At 35.8% G+C, this 23123-nt stretch overlaps 1 protein-coding gene across 1 annotated transcript in view; it reads left to right on the forward strand.

Moving 5' to 3' along the window:
• Positions 1 to 23123, forward strand: part of LOC124639496 (somatomedin-B and thrombospondin type-1 domain-containing protein) — a 70607-nt gene that overhangs the window by 19290 nt on the left and 28194 nt on the right. The window contains exon 2 of the mRNA XM_047176884.1: positions 591 to 976. Within this exon, the coding sequence (XP_047032840.1) occupies positions 745 to 976 (232 nt within the window). The 5' untranslated portion in view covers positions 591 to 744. The remainder of the gene's footprint in view (positions 1 to 590; positions 977 to 23123) is intronic.

Genomic DNA, 23123 nt, shown 5'->3' on the forward strand with positions numbered 1-23123 from the left:
ACTAAAAATACTAAATTCTAACAACCTAAAAGTTTCAAACATGATGGGAGTTCCAATCGACTTATCAAAGCATTGTTGTTAAAACTTAATATTTCCAAAAATAAAAGAATTCTTTGCCAACAAAAAGTTTAATACTTTACAAGGGTTTCCTTGTAACGTAATAGAATCACTTGAATAAATAACAACTAATAAACAACAAACAAAGAAATAAAAAATACGCTCGCGATGAAAGTTGAACAAAAGGAAAAAGTTTAGAAAGAAGATAGAGGAAGTTACGCTTGAACGCAAACACGGAGTAAGGAAAGATGAGCGGAGATACTATAGGGCAGGTAGGTCAGGCGCCTTTTTCTAGGTCAAATAGGCACGGTGGGCATGATCAAAACGATCAGTTACGAGCAAAGTAACGAGGTGTTCGGGTTCTTTGGGATATCTGTCAACGATTTTTGGTATTGCAAAAGAGGATCGGGTCCAAAGAAGGAGTGTAAGGGCGAAAACAGTAACGTTCCTCGTGAGATTTCCCGTTATGGCACCTCCGCTAGTCATTTTGTTCTTCATGAACGCAACCTTAACATATTTTTTGTTTGTTACAGAACTGGCTGGAATTCAAATACGGAATGACAGAACGCTCAATTTGAAAATAGAAACGCGCGCGTAAATCTGACAGTGACATTTAAAAGTCAAAAAAAAGTTCTTAAGTTAATTTGGAGCTGATTATTTAAAGTAAAAGTAGTATTTTTTGTCAAAATGCTTCGTTATTGGTTGTGTTTCGCGAGTGCAGTGTGTTTGGCGGGTCACTGTGGCGCCAATTACTGTAGGGACGCCAATCTCTGCTGTCCTGGACGGGATAGTTCCTGTGTCATACAGAAGGCGCATCAGAACGCGATTATAGAAGACTTGACGGACAAGCCGTGCTACTGTGACCATGCTTGCTTGAAGCTGGGAGACTGCTGTCCGGACTTCCGAGAGACTTGTGGAGGTAAGTTTTTTGTTTTATTAAATAAGAATGGCAAATTATAATAGTATAGTCAGAAACTTTTGCTAAACAATTTGATTACCGATTTTTTGAGTTTAACTCAGTGTAGGCACAGTACATACGTATAAGTTTATATATGTGTAGTTAGGTATCTGAGGGCACGGCAGTGCCCCAGCCAAGACTCGAGCAAAGCGGGCACGGCCGTACCATCTTTTCTCGAAGCGTTTCGCGGCTATTTCAGTCCCCTGTATCTTCCATGTGAACAAAGTTAGGATTTTAGGTTTTCGATGACCAAGAGTAAGTATTAGAACAAGCCCAGTCTCAAAATTACAAGACATTTGAATAAATAGTTTACCAGTTATGAGCGATCAAAGTTACACCATTTTGTCACTGACTCACTGACCGATCATCAAAAGTCTAAGGTACTTCTAGCAAACTTAGAACCTTCAAATTTGGCACCAAGATAGGTTATTAGCTACATATAAAGGGAAAATTATAAAAACCTTAAAACTTAATAAAAAAATAGGAAACAAATTTATATTTGCGGTTTTTCAAGAACATTGTGTATGAATTTTGACTGCATTGATAACTTTGTTATTTATTTATGTACAAAATGTTACTATTTGTTTTATTGTTACGTAGTGGTATATTGTTATATGTATTAAATATACAACATATGAATAAAAAAGCTAGGTTTAAATGAAATGAATAATGATAAAATCTTTCATATTAATGCAGTGATGCAGTACGATAAACACTACATGCTCGCTCGATAGATGGCGTTGTCCTGGTCTAAATCGCGCTATGGTTTCGTTACATAGCTTAGTATAAGTAGTACTTAAAAAAAATCAAATAATTTCATGTGATAGCGTCATTACCTCTGAAAAAAATCTCTTTTATTCTAAAAGCTATTCGATTAAAAAATTCGACAATTTCGAATTTTTTTAGGTTAAAAAAAATATTGTTTACGTGCTACTTTACGTGTACATATTTAGTTTGTTATATATTTAGTTAGTTGCATGTAAGTTAATTTAATTTGTTATATACTTAGAGAAGAAAGAGACCTACAAAAAATAAATTAGATCCCACCAAAAACATTAAATGTAAAAAAAAGCCAATCCTCTACGCAGTTCCTCCACCGTAAAAAGTTTTGAGATCGCATAGAAGCCAAGTCCTGTTCTACTTTATTTGTAATAATAAATCAATATTTTGTGACTATATCAATAGTTTTGTTCACTATACAATAATACTGTCTTGGCCATGAGCACAAGTTAAAAGTCGCTCCTTGTAATAATGTGTAAATACCATTGAATTGATAAATTCTATATGGACATGATTTTACGATTGGACTGATTATGGACTGATTGGAATTTGAGATCACCATGGACTAAACATGCGCCATAGTACATGTGCAGTTCATTGATGTTGGATGAAACTGACTGTCGGTCATTTAGTAACAATTGAATAAACTAAAAGTATTTAATTCTGTGATATTAAACTTCATGTTTGACTTTCACCTCTCCAAGATATGCTGTATTATATTTGTAGTTTATTGTGCTCATGGCCAAGTCAATATTATTGTAAAGTGAACGAAACTATTGATATAGTCACAAAATATTGATTTATTATTACAAATAAAGTAGAACAGGACTTGGCTTCTATGCGATCTCAAAACTTTTTACGGTGGAGGAACTGCGTAGAGGATTGGCTTTTTTTTACATTTAATGTTTTTGGTGGGATATTTTTATTAGTAAGTATATCTTAGACACCATTGACTGTGTTTCGGATGGCACGTTAAACTGTAGGTTCCGGCTGTCATTGAACATCCTTGGCAGACGTTACGGGTAGTCAGAAGCCAGTAAGTCTGACACCAGTCTAACCAAGGGGTATTGGGTTGCCCGGGTAACTGGGTTGAGGGGGTCAGATAGGGCAGTCGCTCCTTGTAAAGCACTGGTACTCAGCTACATCCGGTTAGACTGCAAGTCGACCCCAACATAGTTGGGAAAAAGGCTCGGAGGATGATGAGGTATATTTTTATTTCAAAACAATATTACTTATTTTGTTTTGACCACTATATTATATGGCTTTACCACCATAATCCTATTGATTCAAACGAGAGAAGGGTTAAAACAAATCAAAACAAAAAAGGTGAGGTCCCAACCTCGAATGGGACCGCGTCCACTGAAATCAAATAAATAAACAAAACAGTAACGAACCCATTTTCATAATGCAAACTGTACTTAATTCGAACCACAGACCTCGAATATGTGGCTGAAACAAGCAAATACAATCAGACAGGTTTACATATGTACTTAGTGTTCCAAAATTGGAATACAAAAATAACTCGAAAATCCCAGCGAGCCTTTTAAATCCACTTCAACACCTACACACGGCAAACTTTTAGTCGGCCGAAATTTTGAATGAACGCTTGATAAGTACAGAGATGGGAGGGCGTGCATAACAACGGTCGGGTATTTGGCTGGTATAAATAATAATACCAACTAAAAACTTTGATTGAATTCACGATGTTCTAAAAACAAAAATCCTACCAACGGGGCGACAGTCGGCCGACTGTTTAGTTTACAGTTTATGGGTACTCTTATTCGGACCGCGTACTTCAAATCTGTGGTTGAAACAGACAAACACAATCAGACAGGTATACATAAGTTCCAAAATCGGAATACAAAAATAACTCGAAAATCCCAACGAGCCCTTTAAATCCACTTTTGATCCCTTCCATTCCCTTATTCGGTTTCAATTACGCGAAATTTCCCGAATGATTAATTTCTAATCTCTAGTCTGATACCTACGCGGAGTTAAAAATAATAAATCTGTCTGTTACAAAGAAAACGAACTTTATTAATATTCTTTCAGATTATGATATTGCAATTTATAAATGAAATAGGTTTTGGAAAAACGTTTAGGAAGTAAATAGATGATGACGATGTAATTTTATGTAGATTATTTTTTCTTATTTGAACTTTGCTACTTACTCGTTTACTTATCTTGCTTGATTGATTTCTTGTTCTTAAGAACCTTTCAACAATGAGTATATCATCATCCTCCGAGCCTTTTCCCAACTATGTTGGGGTCGGCTTCCAGTCTAACCGGATTTACCCGATTTAAATGAGTAGGTATAACCTTAAAACAAATGTATGGAATTTATTGAAAAACATTCAATTTTATTATTCGAGTTCATTGACTATCCACAATTTTTTTATACCTACTTATATTTTTTTGAAATTTTTTTTAAGTTTGTAGGTACTCAGTTAGAAGCAAAGTACCTATATCTAACTATCTAATTATAATATGAACAATGCTACAGGCCAATTCTGCCTTCAAGTAGACCCTTAAACACTTCACAATAAGGTCCAATATTGTATCATCACATAGTACCACCACAACAGATACAAAAAGTTTCCATAGCACTTAATAATTTATTATCTAGACATTGAACTATAAAAACTTCGCGTGTTTTTACTGCCTTATAATCGTGTTTAGCCATTACGATGCTCAAAATACGATTGAACAGAAAATCGTAATACATGTAATTTGCGAACAGGTGTTCATAATAGCAAATATTCCAAATATGGGCCATAAAATGTAATTAAAATCGACCATCGGTAATGTAATTACTTACGTGTGTTAGGGTGAATTACCTGTGGAATGGATGTTTAGAAATGTAGTCAGTTTTCTTTTGTAGTTAGACTGCATTTTACGTTATATTGAGACTTCTTTCAAGGAGATGTCGCAGTAGCCTATATTTTTCCATTTTGCCCATTTTGTGCACTGTACTATTAAACATGTAGCTACTTTTACTAATATTATAAATCTGAAGAATGTCTTCGTTTGATCTGAGACACTAATGGGCTGATTCCAAAAAATCTTGCATTGTTAGATAGCCCATTTATCGAGAAAGGCTATATGATATTTTTATTCGGTTTCGCGATATAATTCTCACGTATTACCTAGACGGGCGCAGTAATTCTCACGGAACATAAAACCGGTAGAACCCAGTTAGTTATACTGTAAAATAACTTGAACCATAAGGTTATTTTTCGTACCCAAAGAGAACAATCACACGTTTCCTTCACACGGAAGTGTCAGTACATCAGTCCTCAATAACAGGATCAGTATCGATCATACATAACAAGGTTTGCTTCATTGAGCTTGTCGCCTCATTGCAGTCGCTGACATCCCGGGGGACTGGGATTAGATTCCCGAGTAATAAGCAGAGCAAACGGAACTACTGAACAGCTGATCAATTGGGTGTCCTGATTTTCCTGTATATACTTATTTTCGTCGTATTGAAATGGACTTATGAGCTTAAGTTTCCAGTTTTGTAAAAAAGCTTGACTAGCTTGTTATTACCTGCGTCCCGAGATAACTATTTCCCAGACTTGGAGAAAAAGTAGCCTACATGTTATTCTAAACTCTAATACGGCCAAGTTTCATCAAAAATCATTGAGTAGGTTTAGGTACGTGAAAGAGGTCTCAAGGAGAGTCGGCAAACCCACCAGGGCCAAAGCCTGCCGGGGCTGCGGGGTTGTTTGAAAGAGTTACCGCGGCCTTGGTATATAAAAGGCTTAAGAAGGAACATGATGATGGGTTTTAGTCAGTAAGATCATACGTAACAAGGTTTGCTTCATTAAGCCTGTCGCCTCATTGCAGTCGCTGACATCCCGGGGAATGGGATTAGATTCCCGAGTAATAAGCAAAGCAAACGGAACTACTGAACAGCTGACGAATTATCTTCATTGTGTGAATTGTCCTGATTTTCCTGTTGTTGCTCCGTAGGTATTGTATTGATTTTCGTCCTTTTGCGAAGCTTAGACACGAATTTGTAGACTGTTTCATTAAAAAAACTTACTTAACGAACTTCTGCCCACGGTTTCACGCGTCCTGAGGGAACTTCTTCCCAAACATGGACATATGGTAGCTTATATGTTATTCTGATATAAATCTTCATTACTGCATCCAAATCCATCCAGTAGGTTTTGCGTGAAAGAGAAACAGACATCTAACTATATATTATAATTAGGATTGATCCCTCTATGATTGATTAACCTTGTTGTTTTTTTTTTTATATTTAAGAAGAATTTTCCTTTGCTACATTCAAACAAATATATAAATATATATAAATATATAAAGGTATCTTCAACATACACAAATCAACATTTCGGTTACAACCGAGAGCTTATTTCCTTACCATGAATAAAATAAATCCCCTACTCGCAATACGCACATTCTCACAGCATTACGTACGTATCTACATGATACATCAACACATTACCGTACATATTTTCTCGCTTTTAATAAATAAAGTCTTGGAGCAGACAAGCCACAAATGTGTTAAAAAAAATGTACATTTAATATTTTGTGGAGGTAATAACGGACTAATCCTTGTGTAATACAGTCTGAGCCCTCCGACCTCCCTAGGAGGGCACTGGCTCCATATACAGGGATCCACGGAGTAAGGAAAGGTGAGCGGAGATGTCTTAATGCAGGCAGGTCAAGCGCCTTCTTCTAGGTAACATTCGTATGGCGGGCATGACCAAAACGACCAGTTACGAGTGAAGTAAAGATATCTAAGTAATATCTATCAACGATTTATGGTCTTATTAAGAATGGTCAGGTCCAAAGAAGGCCTATATAAAGGCGAAAACAGTAACGTTCCTCGTCCCCCGCTCGCCTGCATTTTGGCGCGCTTCTTTCTTAGAAGATTTTTCGTCATGGCACCTCCGCTAGTCATTTGTTCTCTGTGGAGGGCTCCCTTATATAAATCCTATTCGTTTGCATACACAGGGGTTACGCCTGTGTTCAGTTTCGCTGAAAAAATGGCGGTACAGTCGGAAGCACGTGTTTAGAGGTGTGATAAAATTTGGAATTTTAGAACCTAGGAATTGGGTACGGTTAAAAGATTTTTTTTTTATGTCGAGAACAAGATTCTCCGTGGATTTCATTCTTCGTACTTTTGATCGTCGTTTATTTATTTTTGTAAATACTCATTGTGTCTATTCATCGAAGCTACGATCAAAATGGTTTCGCATTAGATTCTCGAGTAGGTATTAATAAAGTAAACTAAAATAGGATACCGTCTCCATTTGTGTAAATAAAAACAAAAAATATACAATTGTAATAAAACTAATAGCATCCAATTAAAACAATTCAAACTTCAAGAATTTCTCAGTAAAATAATAACACAGCAAGCTCCGTCTATATTTTCTCGCAAAAGCAAAACAAAACAAAATTCTCACTACATTTTAATCTCATTGACCACAAAACACTTTACCGCGCCATTGTACCAACAACAAATAGAGCACGGGCGCGAGAACACGAGATTACATTTTAATAATGTTTTTAATATCACTGTACTCGACTGTACGAAGTCTCGGTGGCCTAATGGGTGAAGAACCAACCTCTCAAGTATGAGTATGTGGGTTCGATTCCAGGTCAGGCAAGTAACGATGCAACTTTTCTAAGTTTGTATGTACTTTCTAAGTATACCTTGGACACCAGTGACTGTGTTTCGGAGGGCACGTTAAATTGTAGGTCCCGGTTGTCATTGAACATCCTTGGCAGTAAGAAGTTAGTAACTCTGACACCAGTTTAATCAAGGGGTTTCCTGGTTAACTGGGTTGAGGAGGTCAGATATTCCGTCGCACCTTGTAAAACACTGGTACTCAGATGCATTCGGTTAGCCTGGAAGCCGACTCCAACTTAGTTGGGGAAAGGCTCGGGAGATGAATGTGTTTAATATTAGTGTACTCGACTGTACTACGATGTTCGTGCTCAGAATATGATGAGTAATCTCAAATTTGAGGGATTGACTGTACATCGCATTTGCGTGGCTGCGCATATCTAATGAAGTAGGGATTAGAGTTTGTTTATTTTTAAAAGATGCTTTAAGGATAATACGATGTTTTGGGAATTTATAGCGTTTAAGAAAGATAGGCACCCTGTTAAGACGAAATATGCTTTGATGTTCCTTAAATGTGAAAAAAATCTGCTTCTCAGATTTAAAAATCTTTTATTTTGAACTGAAACTTATCTTGACAAAAATCATCAACATCATCTTCCTGTCTTTTTGGGGTCAGTGCAGCATGTTTTCTCTTTCCATACTTACTCTTATATCTGCCATCATCTCACAAGTCACTCTTTCTAGCTATATCGACCCAATTTTTACGAAAAACACAACGCACTTGAGTCAAATTAGATTTTTGAACTTCTAAAGATTCGAAAACCTAGACATAGAAAACAAATACATGGAACATATTTGGCGCCATTTATTAGGGTCTCAAGGGACCGTTTGAAATGAGGCTGAGAAACCAAAGAGTAATAGACCCTAGTCACTAACACTTGGAACCATGACTAATGACTGGCCGTGGTTACTTTATTACTTGCGATTAGTCACTTCGTTTGTAATGTAATGTAGTATTAAGAACAATAGGTTTAATTTACATTTTTATTTTGTAGATTTTTCTCAAGCTAATCATTAATCTCTACTCAATTATCATTGGTTCCAATGGATCAACAAAAACAAATGGCCTTTCGTGACCCTTTATCAGATCAGCACAACATGGCTTAATAATTCTTCTCTTCCGTCTGACGTCTTCTTAGGTATATTAGCTTCCTTTCTGGCAACATCTTTTTGATAAGTACAATTATATTTGTTTAGCTTTCCTTTACATATTTACCTGGTTAACATTTTTGAACACATGCTTAAGACGAATTGAAAACATGCCCAATTTGTTTCTATTATATCCCAATACAGCAGTAGACCCGGCTCAAGTGTACAATCAGTCATCAATTCCTATACCATCAGCCTTTTTATTGTTCCACTATAGGGGTCCGGTCTCGTGCCTTAAGTAGTATGAATGAGAATTACATGTGTAACGCTACAATATGGTCCTGGAACCATAAAAAGGCATAAATACCATACATAAGTACTCTTCTGCCTATTCCCACAATAAATGTTATGTCAGGTATTGTATTAAAAACTGTAGATTCAGCTATTGTTTAAGCATTTCCAGTGACAACATGAAAAATACCTTTCTGCTTTGTTGAACCCCTATTCACCTATTATTTCATTGTTAGTTCACTTGAAATGAGAAATTACTCCTATTTTGTTAACTGGACATGAAATATAGTCCCCTTTATCTTCTTTTTATGTTTGTTGTATGTTTTAAGCACTTAATTGATTTATTATGTTAATGGAGTAAGTTTGCTTTTTAATTTAATTAGGAGTTTTTTTGGTTGGTGAACGAAAAATATACAACATGGCGGTTTTTAATGGTAGTTGTCTGTTTGTAGATTTTTTTATTATCATAATTATACATACAATATTTCTATATTTGAACATGAATCTGCTTATTTTAATAGTGAGGATTGGCAGAAAGTGGGTTCTTATAACTTTTATTAAAACAACGGCTATTAGATCTCTATTGCCCTAACCTCTCCGTTATTTTGTATTACTGTTGAATAGTTTTTACCACGGTATAATCTACAAAAAAAACGCCTTTACTCCTAATGCGAATAAAGTTCAAGGTCCAAAAAAAGAAAAATAATCCTTCTCCAACCTTCCTATTAAGACCGGTCTAGCCCAATTCTCAGACACGCAACAAAGAATCAACCATGAATCACTAGGTATAATAAAACTGGATAGAAAAAGAAAAATAAAACATGAACAGGGGTCAGTGGAATAGTTGTGCCTTGAGCTCATCCGACTGGTTTGAGCAAGTATTCGGAGGTCCATTTATCACAATACGTCAGGAGTCTAAGATTAATTGAGTACAACGCAAAGTTCTTGTTTACTTGCCTCCATACAAATAGTGGATGAGGATGTTATAGATATAATAAGTATGTTGTGATATATCTTGTTTCCGTCTGAAAGTTTGGTTGGAAAAAATATAGGCTCATATCTCACTTGTGTGGTTAAATGATGAAGCGATACAAATACATAGATAAATATCTAGTCAGGGATTTCTGAAACATATTATTGTGGGTAGGTAAATAAGTCAAGATGATATGTAGCTATATATGCCCTCTTTCACTCCCATAATCTTTAAACCCACGAGGTGTGAAACACTTCACAAAACCTTTAAAGTACACTATCATATCTACATAATACTCATGAAATAAAGCCCACATAAAGCTTATCTAGTGCCTACATTGTCATTTCTTGTGGATGTCACATCCCCAATTCCATCAAAATAATGCGGGGGACACTTTAATGGATATCTCCCCCGACCCCCGGCAACCATCGCTGCCCATCCTAGCTTGGGGGCAGCATAAATAAATCCACCTAAATCAACACTCCTTGGATTTACCGAAATATGGAGTATGTGGCGAAAAAATGGCCTGAAGTGCCCAGTTTCTGTTGACCGAATAGAAAGGACAATGCCGGAAAAAATAAATGTTGTTTGTTGTGTAGGTACTTGTGTAGCTGTGTAGTATACAAAAGCTTATGTAATTCAATGATAAAGAAAGTGATCCAATGAATGTTTGTACATTACAAGGGCCTTTAATTCCTTTCTAAGAGGTCTTCATTAAGTAATTTTGAAAGAGTCCATGAAGTTTTTCAACTGTGGGTAAATTTCACATAAGAGCAAAGGACCATGTGTGACTATGAATTGAATTGGATAGTTTTTTAAGAAGCAGAACCACAACATACCTGAGAATACCTAGGAATAGTATAATGTTTCGTTACTTACAAGAGGTATTGTATTCATAAATACATAAACCCACTCATATCTGAACACCTGCTACGAACCTTAGATATCTAGTTATTTTGTCCCTTGTTCATTCATACATTCGTCCATATTGTATTCAATCCCAGTACCCTTTATATCGTTGCTTACGCATTTACGTAAAGGTCTAATGGTACCTAACTATTATGTATTGTATAATAATGTCTTGTATTCGTATCTTTATCTCCGTGTTTGAATAACATATTCAATGTATATTCTACGTTCCATTACATAATGTCCTATTTATTTGTATCAGATACTAAATTACCACAAGGGTTTCTTTTTGGGAAAACTTTATCCTTATTCGATTCAAATCTTTTTCTTCGAAGAGTATTATTTTAAGTAATTTTCTTTACACGTGTGGATCCCGGACGTCATTTGAACATCTTTGGCAGTCGTTACGGGTTTATTAGTCAGAACTCAGAAATTCTAAGGGTGCGTCCACATCTGGCGAATGTGCCGCGAATGTGCAGCTCGCGAGCCGTTTGCGACCTGCCCGCGAGCTGCGCGCGTGCATTTTTGTTCGTGCGCCGCTTCTGCGCCGCCCGCGCGCAGTTCGCGCGCGACCTAAGCGCCGTACGCGATCAGCGCGCAGGCGGCGCGCGACGTCTGACATCTTCGATAGTACTGAGCCAGTATACGGAACTGTAAGGGCGAGAACTGAGTGCGCGCAGATCGCGCGCCGCTCGGCCGCTCTATACGAGCCTTGCATGAGTTGCGCTAAAGAGGCACACCAAACTATCGCAGTGACTGCACGCGCGCAGCTCGCAGACAGCTCGCAATCGGCTCGCGTGCTGCGCATTCGCGGCACATTCGCCAGATGTGGACGCACCCTAACAACCAGTCTTATCAAGAGGTTTCGGGTTGTCCAGGCAGCTGGTTCGAGGGGTCAGATAGGCAGTTGTTTCTTGTAAAACACTGGTACTCAGCTGCATCTGTTTAGACAGAAAGCCGACCCCAACATAGTTGTGAAAATTCTAGGCAGATGATGATCTTTATACGCTCTAGATATCATAGCCATACCTTATAATCTACGGATATTACATGTAAAGGGTTGTAAACCAAGCTTTTGATGTGCAGCATCAATCTCGATCACATTGACACCGGATTGACCGTGTAATTGCAATCTGTCAGACTCACGTCAGTCAGTGCTCTGCTCTCCCTTTGAGATGTCGTCAGATTACATCTTATAGAGGAATTTTATTTACATTTGAATCTTGAGAATTTTTAATTTATTCTAAGATATTGAAATGTCGCAAAATGTCAATATTAAAGTGCTCAGAATTTTGGTACGCTGCCTTATGTTTAAAAATATGGGAATAGTCGGTCAAAACGAAATGACACAATCCTTTGTTCTACCCTTTTTATGTTCAGTGGATTGGAAGTTGCGTTCTGAATTCTTTCAATCAAATTGACCGTATTAACATACATATCAATTTTTTTGTATCCATTCTGTCAATCTTCATCAGCCAAAAGATTGAAAACACGATTGAGGTTTTTTTTCAGTTAAAAAAGTTAGTAGTATACGTGGTAGTATACGAACATGTGATTCTCAACAATTTTGTAGTGGTGATTTTAAATCCTCACAGTTGCCATAGTAACGCTAGGCCTGTTTATCCGGATAAGACTAAATAATAACCGTTGCCAGAATCCCTTCGTGCAACAGTGAGCACGACGTGTTATAAAAATGGTCACCCATCTTGTAACACATTTACAAGGAAGGCCTGCAAAGTCCGGCTTTACCTAATCCAGATTTGAGTTCCAAACGTCAACCCATTATTTGAATATTTATTTTAATAGTCTCTCTTTATTTTACCAAAGGTCATTCTAAAAATCTAGATTCCTCATACCTTTGGGCACACGAAAATGCCCTTTTCTTAGTACTTTCGTTTGTCAACACTTTGGCCCAAACTGTATAATTTTTGAACTGACACAAACCACCCTTTCTTTATCATTTCTCGATAAAAAGGGTTGCATATCGCCCTTGAAATCACCTATATCTCTCATGTTGTTGTTATTTTTCTTTGTAAACAGTGAAGTGGTGTAGGATCAACTTAAGCCGGTATAAGCCTGTCTGCGGTACGATCCTTGTTTCAACCGGATCGGAAAGTATTGTCATTTTTCGACGACGTTCAGATATTTTCGTTGATCGACTGTATTGCGATGTTGAAATGATATTTTTGGAAGAGTAGAATTGATTTGACAGCATTATTTTATGGATTTTGTTCATACATCATACGTAGATTGGTATATAAAAATACTAATGTGACTTACCCATGTACTTGCATTGGTGCGAAGGAAAAACGTTTTTACAGAGTTTGCTTTCTGCGGCTTTAAACTGGTGTCTGCCAACAAGGCATGAATTGATTCTCTTGTTTAATATTGGGCACTAGTGTAATTGGGCTGTCTTTAATGCATCAGTAAAATCCCCAGCGGAGTTTTCTTCAAGAAGGGTTGTTTACACTGTGTTAATATTTAAGTAGCACAGACAAATCAATATTTACAAAAGAAAAATAAAATAACAAAGGAACACATTTTTCAATTCCCACACACGAAAGTGCCACCCTACCTTACCCACAATACAAGGCTGCCACGCGACTCCACCCAATTTTATTTACGTGAGCGAATGACCTATAAACAGGGTCGTCTTCAGATCCCTTATTCATCAGGACATGTGTCAGCATAAACCACTCTGCATATGAATCCGCCTACACAATCCTACTTTTGTGAGGTGTCAATGACCTTATTTCTGTGATCTTCTTTTTTTATCGCGTGGGCTAGGTTTAAAAACCTAAGAAGGCTTATGTCAGTCAGATGTTTTCTTAGACCGTGGGAGGACGTGGCTTATCGTGCCTTTCTAGACAAGGGCATTGTGGTATCTCCAGCTATCACACGTTAGGTTGTCTTGCGGATTGCGGATCTATGTAAAAGCGACTAAAAAAACCATTTATATTGTATAAAATAAAGTAATTTTTGCTTCCTGCAGACTAGGTTTAACTTACTGCTGACTGAAAACTGACAGTGAAAACGATAATTCTTGTACCTATCTAGGTATATGAGATTCAAAGGCGTCACCATACTAAGATCTACAGCGCTTAATGCTGAATTCTCTGTGTGCTGCCTAATCTGTGCAGCTATCTCTGTTTGCCAGGTAATCTATGCTTCTATACTGAATGAGCCAGCGAACGCCCGTCACTTTGTAAGTGAATGGCGAAAATAGGTCAGTGTTGTCCCAGGCTTGGCTTTCCTACCTTTATTAAGTAGCTTGACTAAGGAAACGGGGATTTATGTTACGTTCTATGAAATTGATAATATTTTTCCTTCTTTCTAGTTTTATTTTTTATTAAACAGATGGCAGCTTGTAGCCTATTCAATACCATCTAGCAAACTGTGTTAGCTTACTAGCTACTTAGATCTTTTTTTCTAGATTAAGAATTGTTTTGCTCGTATTTCTATTACCCACAAAAACTAGAGAAACGTTACCTGTACAGAACTTCTCATACAGTCCCATTAATAATTCCCATATGACCGTCCGAAACGTCCGTCTGACTAGCACTTTAATCTTATAAATACAAACTGCAAACTTTGCTAGCCAGCCATGCATACAGGACCGGAAAGGTACTTCGGAAGTCCGGTTGAAAACATTTTCTTGAATTATTAATTCTGCGCGTAAGCCGCCCTTAATTCCCGCTAATTCTTCTTTAATTTCCGAAGGGAATGCGAATTATGCTGAGCCGTCATTTTGAACATTTGTCTTAGGGTTTTAAGGTAATAAATGATCAACCAGGCTAGCACTTAAGTAGGTATACTTTATAAGAGAAAATGTAGGTTTAATTGAAAATAATGTTGACGTCTATACTGGCCGCGTGTATATAGTCTCAATCTATTGATGAAAAACTCGTGAACAGTGCAGTAGTTTCGAAGTTTATCACGAACTGACACATAACTTCTTTGTTTTGTAATATGTAGTGAAAGAGAGTTGGTATTGTAGTGTAGGTAGAAACTCTTTTGTCGTAAGGTTTAATTCATTATATTTTAATTCCTGGCCGGACAATTATTTAAAGATATTAGAATAGAATAGTTTTTATATGAAGTTGTCACTTCACCCCCAAACAGTCAATAAACGCAAAGTTGAAGTTATTTGCAATCTTTTAATTAAATATCCTGAGATCCCCGGTCCCTAGCGCGCCACGCACTACAGTATCTACTGGTATTATGTAGGATCATAAATTATGTGACTAGCAAGAATATTTCCAAAAAAAACTAGAAATGAGAAAATTTGCCAAAAAACTTTGTTGTAGTTTTAATCTATAACGTTACACGAGATGTACGTGCGATGTCTGTTCATCAGTGTTATTCCCATATGCTCCAAAAATCCACTATGACATGTAGTACTAAGGCTCTTGGGAAATAACGTATGGAAAGGTTTTTTCTGCACCAACTGCAACTGATCTCCATATGCATTGTGTCATGTGCTACCGCTTATTTTGAAATACCAGTTTTTTTGGTTATATTGTGATACTTATTGTAATATAATACATAAGTTCATTAGAACTATTGAAGATTATATTATACTTATTTAAATATACATATCAATATATATTCTATCGATAATTATATCTATTAGATAATTAAGAGCAAAGTTGTTTTGTTTGCTTTTCCGTTTACACTCTAAACTCTAAAGGCTCCGAAACTACTGACCGATTTGATCATTTATTTTAATGTTGAGAAGCTAGCTTCGACTATCCCCGAGTAACATAGGCTATATTTTGTCCTAATACAGGAAGGAGCTTTCCCGGAAAACAGCTAGTACTTATACTATAGGTGTCGGTGTAATGTTGTTGATTACAAAATCATTGTACGATAATTAAGATCCCTTGAAGCATATTTCTTCATCACCACATATCAAGTGATCCCACCTTATTTAACGAGCTTCTGCACTAATAATTCAGTCCAACATTGTTGGTCTAATACATCAACAAGACCAGTGTTGAACACAACACTGTCGGCACACGCAAGTCACTAGTTTGTTAATTAAATGTCCGAGAGATATGGTCCAGCGTTGAGAATATATCTTAGATCAAGTAACCAACTGGAGCCGCTATGAGCACAAATGTCTTTGCGAAAAATACTGCGAGATTAAACTCGTGGGGCGAGGTAACAAATAGTGATAGCTCACTCATTGAATGCATTTTTACTAACACACACATTCACACGAAAATATTAGAAAACAAAAACATAAACTAGACGCACACATGTGCAGATAGGTAAAGCACAATAAGCTCCCCCGATATGTAAAATATCCCAATAAATATTTGACCTTATACTTTGCAGATAAGTTGCAAATCTTTTAAAGTTTGACAGATTCGAGTAGCATGATATGATGGCGTGTACACATATAGGTACGAGTACGACCAGCGGTCTCATAACTTTAGTAGATTGTAAGCCAAGGATCCTTCTGTCAGTTCAATGCTCTAAGACATTATGTGGCTGTTAGTCTTGGATTAGTCGGGCATAATACAAGTAGACCACAATAGTTTGCAGTAGCCGGTTGATAGGTTGTAATCATCTATCATGATATTGCTAACAGACATCTGGATGTGTATTGTTTGGATTGTAATTACCAAATCATTCATTGTATTGACGATAAAGTACCTAATAATCATTCTAGATGCTTAAATAGGAATGCATAAATACTTACCTACATAAGTTGTAAAAAAAGTATCTAGTAAGGTCCCTAAAGAAAAAAAACATGTTTCTTGCCATGCAATTTAATAAGAAAATTGCTATCCTATCAGAAAAATGGCTCCACATGCTTTAGCAATTTACATCCCACATGCGCCTGACAGAAAATTATAGGCAAAAAGCGCAAGCTTAAATCCCCGCCTTCCTTACAAATTGTTCAGGCGCTTATAAAAAATAGTGGCTATATAGTCGTTAGTATGTAGATGCTCGCATTTCTCATTTATTTTCTCCACTACACGATTATAAATATACCACAAGCGCAGCTAGCTTAAGTTTTAAATATAAAACAATTTGCAGAATTTTTTCCCCTCTATTCTCTTCCCTTCCCTCCCCTTAATTTGTTGTTACAAAGCCCTTCCCTATTTTACGTTGTGAAAGTCTTGTATGCGGCGCCTTAGAATATCCGCACAGTGGAGACTCAACAGTCGGCCGACAGTTGACACGTTGATTGACAAAAAAATAATTGTAAAGAGTACCTATCTTGATTCCAATCAACGTTTTAGATATCTGCTACATATCTAATCTTTATAATGTACGTCCTACCATTTATCTTCATATTGATTTATGAGCCCAAACAAACTATCAGCCGACTAAAAGTCTCCAGTGTGCGGTTACTCATACAACATTTTATTGACGAAAGAATTTTCTTTAGGAACAAAGTAAATATTTAAAATGTAGGTACATTATACAGAATTTATATGAGCTAAATAATGCCACAAAGAGTTGTGTTGTGGAATTATGTCTCTAAAGTATGTTCGCGTTCCGCTGTGTTAAGAAATACCATTATTTTAAGAGAGTCATTTCATGCGAGTTATTGCTGTGACAATATATTTAGGCGTTGGAGATATTTTGCTAAGGTATCTCAAATCTTCGTGAATGAGAACAAATATTACTAGTAGGTATGTTTAGTAACTTGAAGATAAAGAGGATAATTTGTAAATGCGTAGTTTCTGTTATCAGAAATTGTTTATATTTTTTAGGTGTCCGTATTTATTCATACAGGTATTTCTACGTCTGTTCAAAGCGTGATTGCTGCACAATCAAAACTCATATGGGTATATTTTTGACTATTTTACACAGTTGCATAAAGTACAAAAAAAATCAAATAAGCCAATACATTTTATTCTTCCTGCTTCAAAATAAAACGCCAAACATCACTACAAAGTAGATAAAAATGGACTACAAAATATTGGAGAGCCTTAGAAATCAAATAACGTGTCCAAAGAGCTTGCAAACTTTACAGACTGCAAGCCCGGTTCACTCGTATTTGCCTGAACATTAAAAGGAACTTCTTCTAAATATTGCATTCATTTGAGTTCTGAAGCTGCTCTATCGATGCTACTTGAAAAACTAGTTCAGGCGCTGTCTATTGGATTGAAAGGAGTTTTTAAATAGCGTGATATTTATTGGACTTGATTTTATTATATAGGGCTCTATGAAATTTGAATTTATTAACAAGAATTAGGTATCTATAATAATCTAAACCATTTTTTAGTGTAGGTATTTTTTTATAGTTATGCGGACCATAATTACCATGGAAGGGGAAATATGTATTATTTTATCAATTAAAAAAATAATTTTATAATGTTCGTGTATAATAGTATAATAATTTATCTAGATAAGCTAAAGCTAAGTAGGCAAGGTATATAAATTATTTTACGTTCTCAAAAAATCTTAGTTGCCAATCTATTAATCATTTCGTATAATAATAATAACTCATTCTTTTGACCGTATAATTTCCAACCTCTTGAGTAAATGTGATATTGACCTGAATTGTTGTTAAGAACTTCCTCGGAATATTTCTAAGAAATATTAGTGTTCTCACAAAAAATCGAGTGCAGTTTTCGCTTTGTAGTACAAAGTTACGTTACTTTCTAGATATAATACACATTAAAGTGAATACTAGAAACATTCACAATGTTGAAAAAGTAAGAAAGAGTACTAAAATATCTTCAAGAAGAATTTATTTATAAAAGGTGCAGTTTTCTTCTTTCGAAGTTAAATTAAACTTGCAGATGCAGAAATGTTACAAACACGGTTTAGCTCTTTTTAATTTAGAATTGTTATGCGACCATAATCTATTACTACATTACCTAAAGAGGCTAAAAATGGTGTTAAAACATCTATAAACTGCCAATTTGTAGCATTTTGTGTATTGCCTAAACTTAAAAATTCGACAATTATTCTTACTGTTCAAAGGTCTATAATATTTCATACCCTCAGATTTCACACCGCAATCCGTTTCACTAGAATCCAAAGTGTTGTTTCCAATTGCCATAGCTGCTTATACTGCCTCTCGTCTCGTCAAGATGACACCCATATAACCATTTTTGCGAACATAACGTAACCGTTTCGACACTTAGCGTCGACACTGATCTATCTCGAAACATAATCTCGTCGACGTTCCGTGTTAGCGCCGTCGCTGCAACTAAAAATGGGGAAGATCTCGACACAATAAACAAGTAACATTTGGTTTCTAATTTACGTCGCCGTGTCGTAGCATTGTTACCATATTTTAACCAGAGTTCGCACTAATCATTCAATCATTCATTCGTTCGATTAATTTCGTTGGCTCGTGCGTGAGTGACACGACGAAATAATACAAAATACAAGAAATCCCATAATGATGGTTTACTTACCTTGAGTTGATGAACTCAAGGCAAGTAAACAAAGTTTTAGTTTTCATAAATTAATATGGTTTATAATGCTCAAATCTTATTGGGAAAAAAAGTTTACTGTGTAATTTCTTTGAATATGTTGATATTTCCAACGCGCCACCGTAATATCATGTTTTAATAATTCTGGCGAAAGAAAAACTTTTGTTAAATAAAATAAAAATATAAAATGATGCACATCGAGTGCTCAAAAGCTTCCATTTAAATACAATATCAAATATTTTAATCCTAATACAAATTATTTTAGCAAGATTTACTCATAGAATTGATAAATAATGAACTATGAAAAAACATTTTTGATGTTTGTTTTGAAAAATAAGCTCGTCGCAACTAGTCACAAAGTTACGATAATGTGTCGACACGTGTCGACATGTTACGGTAAATTGTTACAAAATTACTAGATTTTTAAGATGGTTTCTCTTAATATTTGGTTACAGTGTTTTCCAAAGTTTTTATCAAGTCAAGATGCCTTTTTGCATTGTTCATCAGAATTAATATCGCTTGTGCCGAGTACTTGGGTTAAAGACGAAGACGTCTTGTTTTGGCCGAGAAAAAGAAAAAACTGCGATTTGGAGCTCGAAAGTTGAAACTTTGGCACTAGGGACGATACCACTAAGCTCCTCGGTACGAAATTCCGTACTGTTTTCCTGTAAATGGCCTAGAAAAGAATAAGTTTTAAGTTCAATAAAATGGGTATCACCAACAATGCAACATTATGAAAAAAATATTATTATAATAAAAAAAAAACTTGTGTGCGAGTACAATTAGGTACTTGAGATATTTTGGGACCTACTTATTTCTTTAACTCTTCTGTAAAAAGTTGAAGTCCATCGGAGTTTACGTAAGGTTTTTGGTTGTTTACTCATTTTAAATTTCATTAAATGGTTGATAACGGCAGAAAACATAGACAGTTTGAGAATAACTGGCTCTCGTCATGTTTTTATATATGCCAGTTAGTGTTAAAGTGTTCTGGAACATCGACTACACCATGTTACTACCCAGTTACAACACAATTGTGTCAACATTGCACACTGGTTACAAACCAAACGCAAAGTTTCTAAAATCTGTGGTTACAACTTAAGCTGTAAAGTATCGAAACAGCGACCACACAAAGTTACTGAATCTAGTTTCCGTCACATTTTTACTGAACCGTTACAACACATAAAAGCTAACACAGTCACGTTGTGTCGTACCTGTTACGAAACTGTTGCGACTTGTTACATCTTTATCATATCTGCGACCAAAAATGGCTGTATGGGGCAGGCTCTCACCACCTTTAATTAGCATCAAAGGGTGAAATGATCTCATGTTGAGAGCAGGGCCGGATTTAACCATGCACCCTGTGGGAAATATAGCAGACCCCTGAGTAGTAGAAAAGAAGTCAGGAAAATAAGGATGCGACTCTCAAACATGCTTTACGGAAGGTAATAAGGTCAGATCTATAGTATAAAACTAAGCTACGAACATACACGTAACACACCCACGCCTATGATGACCCATACTCGGATAAAATAAAAACTACGTTACTCAAGGTTAAAGCATCCTGTCATTTTGAGTATACTTAGTACACTCAAGGACATTTATATAGATATACCTACCTCTATATTCCACATACGTACATGAGGTGTCATGGCTTCACGGGACCCATAGCAATGGCTGCTCTGATTACATGTTTAATCCGGCCCTGACTCAAAGGTAGGGGTACCACAGTAGAACACGGAACGACCCTTGTAAATCAACCAATTGAGTTGCCAAATCCGTTCCGAGTTCTACTCAAAGTCACTTCGGATCCCTTCGCTGTGGGTCTGATGAATCGGAAGGGTGAATGGGAATCAACTTTAATGATTGATTAACTTTCGTGTCCAGATGTTTGAAAAAGTTTTTCTTAATTTGGTAGCTGTTGTGTAAAAGTACTCGTGAATATAAATTGAGTGGAAGTTAATCCCTTACAAGTGGGGAAATCTATAGAAAAATATGATGGTCATTAGATTTTGAGAGTGACGGTATCTTGTAATCGATATTACATGAATGCTTTTAATAATAATTCACATATAATTGAGTAGGTACTTTTTAGGATTCCGTTTGCAAAAGAAATAATACGGAATCCTTATAAATTACTTTTTTATTAAATTGATTAAATAAAAATTATTTCTTGGTAGGTAGATCGATATTAAGACTAAACTAACGATAAATAAATATATCATCTACCAATCCGTAATCGATCCATTGGCTTAGCAACACCCTTTTAATCCAAAATAATCAGTATGCGTCCCAAATCCTCCCAAAATACGGCAAAAACATATTGAATTGAACAAAACTATCAGTTGAACCATTTCACAAGGGTTTTAATAATGTTATTATTTCGCAGATAATCGTTACCGAATGTAATGTATTGGAAAATTTCATTGTCTGCGTGAATGAGGTTTATATGCGTTCATCTGATTTTATTTCACCTGGCTTTGGGTTCATGTGAAAGGATTTTATTGTTTGCAGGAATTATCCGGGTTTTTAATACTTAGCACTATAGTTTCATTCAATAAAGTGTTTTGATACTTTTTTTTTAACTTTGGTCGTTTTGTTAACTTTGGTAAGATGATAAATATAAATTGCTGTGTGAATTGTAAAGGATGAGTTTGTTAATGAAACTTTGACAATAAACTACGGAACATAATAATTAGAAACTGAATAGTCTAATCACACTTAAATTATTTAACTATTTTATGTGATTGTACTTTATTTTATTTATTTATTCAGGCAAACCAACAGCATATTTTTACAAAACAAGTATAGTTGTTTAGTTTCATACGTACGTGTTTACAGCGTAAATATCTCACTAACAGCTTTGCACACCATTTACAATGACTTACAGAGAATAATACCTATTTACAACATTACTGTTTTTACAATATCATCTTCAATAATCCAAATACGCTATAAACATACATAGGTAAAGACATTCTTGCAAAAATACAAAACGTGACAAAAACTCAGATCCAAGACAAACAAGATACCCACAATATCGGTGACGTTCTTCCAAAGTTAAACCTTTCAGTATTCAACAGGCGTAGCGCATGAATATGGACGAGCCTCGTAGCCGTCGTAGGCTCGTAGCCCGTAGCACGTAGCAAAAGGAAGTTTTAGACGTGAGAGAATAGATGTACGGTTGAAAGTGCATGGGTTGTAAAATCTGCATTTATTTTAAGATACAATTTTGGTTACGTTGTTTTAGTTGGAGAAAATATTATTTATTTACATATACTAATACCGCCCACGGCTTCGCCCGCGTGGTGTACCGATTTAAAGCAACCTATGTGTTAATCCAAGGTATCACATACCTATATACCACACCAAATTTCAACCAATCCGTCCAGCCGTTTTTGCGTGAAAGAATGGCAAACATACATCCATACATTCTCACAAACTTTCACATTTATAATATTAGTAGGATTATAATATTAGTAGGCGTAGTTTAAAAATATTAAATTGTATTAGAGCTAAATATTAAATTACTTCGTTTGGGTGTCCATAAAGAGTCTATTGTAGCCATTACGATCTCAGTGTCCCATCATTTCCAAGAATTATCATATTCATTGAAAGAAAAAGAATATTTTGGCCCACAGCATTTACATGTCTACGCCCACAAAACTCCCCCTTAATACTTAAGGGTAAAACACGACAATACGAAAATTAAATTTTTAAAAGCCATTGTCGCATTTACAATTCAAATAAATCTTTTGTTGACGTACTTACGAGATAAAATGCTTTGTTTTTTTTTTTCTATTTTTTTCTTTGATCCCATTGATATTGTTCCTTTGAGTTGTCGGCGTTTTTTAAGAACGTTTGTAGGATAAGAACAAAAACCAGTCAAGTGCAAATTTTTCTTACTTGAACCTTAAATGGCGTTTAGTAATGTGATGACAAAAGCATTCTTGTGTGCTAACACTGCGGTCGTTTACAAGCAAATAATCTCATTATGTTTTA

This window comes from Helicoverpa zea, chromosome 19 (assembly GCF_022581195.2).
Source record: "Helicoverpa zea isolate HzStark_Cry1AcR chromosome 19, ilHelZeax1.1, whole genome shotgun sequence".
Taxonomy (NCBI): domain Eukaryota; kingdom Metazoa; phylum Arthropoda; class Insecta; order Lepidoptera; family Noctuidae; genus Helicoverpa; species Helicoverpa zea.